General features: G+C 39.5%; 1 protein-coding gene across 1 annotated transcript; it reads left to right on the top strand.

Moving 5' to 3' along the window:
- On the top strand, positions 1 to 1219 carry LOC135712142 (uncharacterized). The gene is made up of 4 exons (XM_065235110.1): positions 1 to 171; positions 233 to 837; positions 902 to 1012; positions 1081 to 1219. The coding sequence occupies exons 1-4, from the start codon at positions 1 to 3 to the stop codon at positions 1217 to 1219; spliced, it is 1026 nt and encodes a 341-aa protein (XP_065091182.1).
- The last annotated feature ends 384 nt before the right edge of the window (positions 1220 to 1603 follow it).

Below are 1603 nucleotides of genomic sequence, written 5' to 3'. Positions count from 1 at the left end.
ATGTTGAAAGCTTTGTTTTTGCTTATTTTAGTGATTGTTTATGAAGGATCGTGTAGTTCCATCACAAGAGACGACAATTTCGATGGGTATGGTCAAAATAGCACCGCCAGCCAGCAACCATTGTCAAGAAAAAAGAGATTTTTACTATTTCCTGTCGGTGCAAGTTTGTTGGTAAGTGATCACTTGTTTTAATCTGCATCTATTGGATTTGTAAAGTTGATTATTTCGTCAGTTAACGGCATCTGGTGGAAAAGCTTTTATAGTCAATATACCAGGACACAATTTTATTCTGGAGCTGGATTTGTACCATCCTCTTCCCGATTATAAGATGCGTTTATCATCCTTACAATTGGGAGCATTCGGTATGAAAACGTTGAAGACGCTTATACCGAAACCAGCACCATCGCCACCAACACCACCGCCTCATGATCACCACAATGGCCATGAATTATCCCAGATGGAACTACAGCAATACTTGAAGGATCATCCCGATACGTGGGTTCCTCCAGGGTACGGCAACGATCGATCAGACTGGTTTCAACAGGGTACTTACAATCCTTATAAAAACGACTATAAGCAGAGCATGACTACTAACCCGTCATATGGAGCTCAAAAATATAAACCATACAAAAGTTATTTGTGGGGCAACGCACCATCAAATTCAAACCATCCCAATCTCTACCGTATGAGGAGATCAATAGATGAATCTGTTCACGATGACACTGAAGAAGAGGAAGATCGGTTCAACATTAGTCATCATCGCAACTGGGAACATTTCTATCACTATCGGGAAAAACGAGACTTGTACCACTCATTGGAACATGCATTTGGAGAAAGGTAAGCCTTCTTAAAAAAAAAATCGTTCACAATTCATCCTATCATAACTGTTTCCTTTCGGTAGTTACCGTTTCAACATGAAGGCATGTATTATGCGAGCCATTTGTGAAGCACGAAGTTTTCTTCTGCCACCAGGAAAATCCATGATGATGGACATTTTAAGAATAGTCTTCAGGTAAGCTCAGAAGATAAGGTTGTGCATTTTGGCTGGATAAGCCTAATTTCTTCTTTGGATTCTTCCAGTGTGCCATTGAAGGATGACCTGCAAGATGAATACAGTTCAGCAATGAGAGAGAAGAATCTGGATTGTCATTACCTTTACGGCAAGGACTGTTCTGTCAGTATTCTGTACTTAGTTCTGTTTGGAAAATTTATTCCCTGACCTAAAGAAATACACAACCGAATATATGAAATTTCGAACATGTTTCTACTATCTCCTTGAACTGTTAAAAATCATTATCAAAGGTCGACGACTTCGTCCGGATACTGCGATAAATATTATCTTCGTTAGTCGCTCTTTCGGCGCAGGTTGCATTCCGAGTGCACCACATTATTGATTCTACGTGCTACAAAACGTAATCCATCCGACGGTTAATAATTGTATTTATCAATTTGCCTCCGGTATTAAATGTAGCACTAAACGTTCTTAAACTCCGAACGATCCTCAGTCTGTCTCCTCAAACGTATTCTATGCGTGACCATAAAACGCAACTTCATTAAAGCATTGTAACAACATGAAGGTTTTTGTGAAAAATTCGCATTTGCA

Source organism: Ochlerotatus camptorhynchus, unplaced genomic scaffold (assembly GCF_037179485.1).
Source record: "Ochlerotatus camptorhynchus isolate MF236.1 unplaced genomic scaffold, CSIRO-AGI_Acam_v1.1 ptg000458l, whole genome shotgun sequence".
Lineage (NCBI taxonomy): Eukaryota > Metazoa > Arthropoda > Insecta > Diptera > Culicidae > Ochlerotatus > Ochlerotatus camptorhynchus.
The sequence above is the reverse complement of the archived record's forward strand: the minus strand, read 5'-3'. Positions and strand labels throughout refer to the sequence as shown.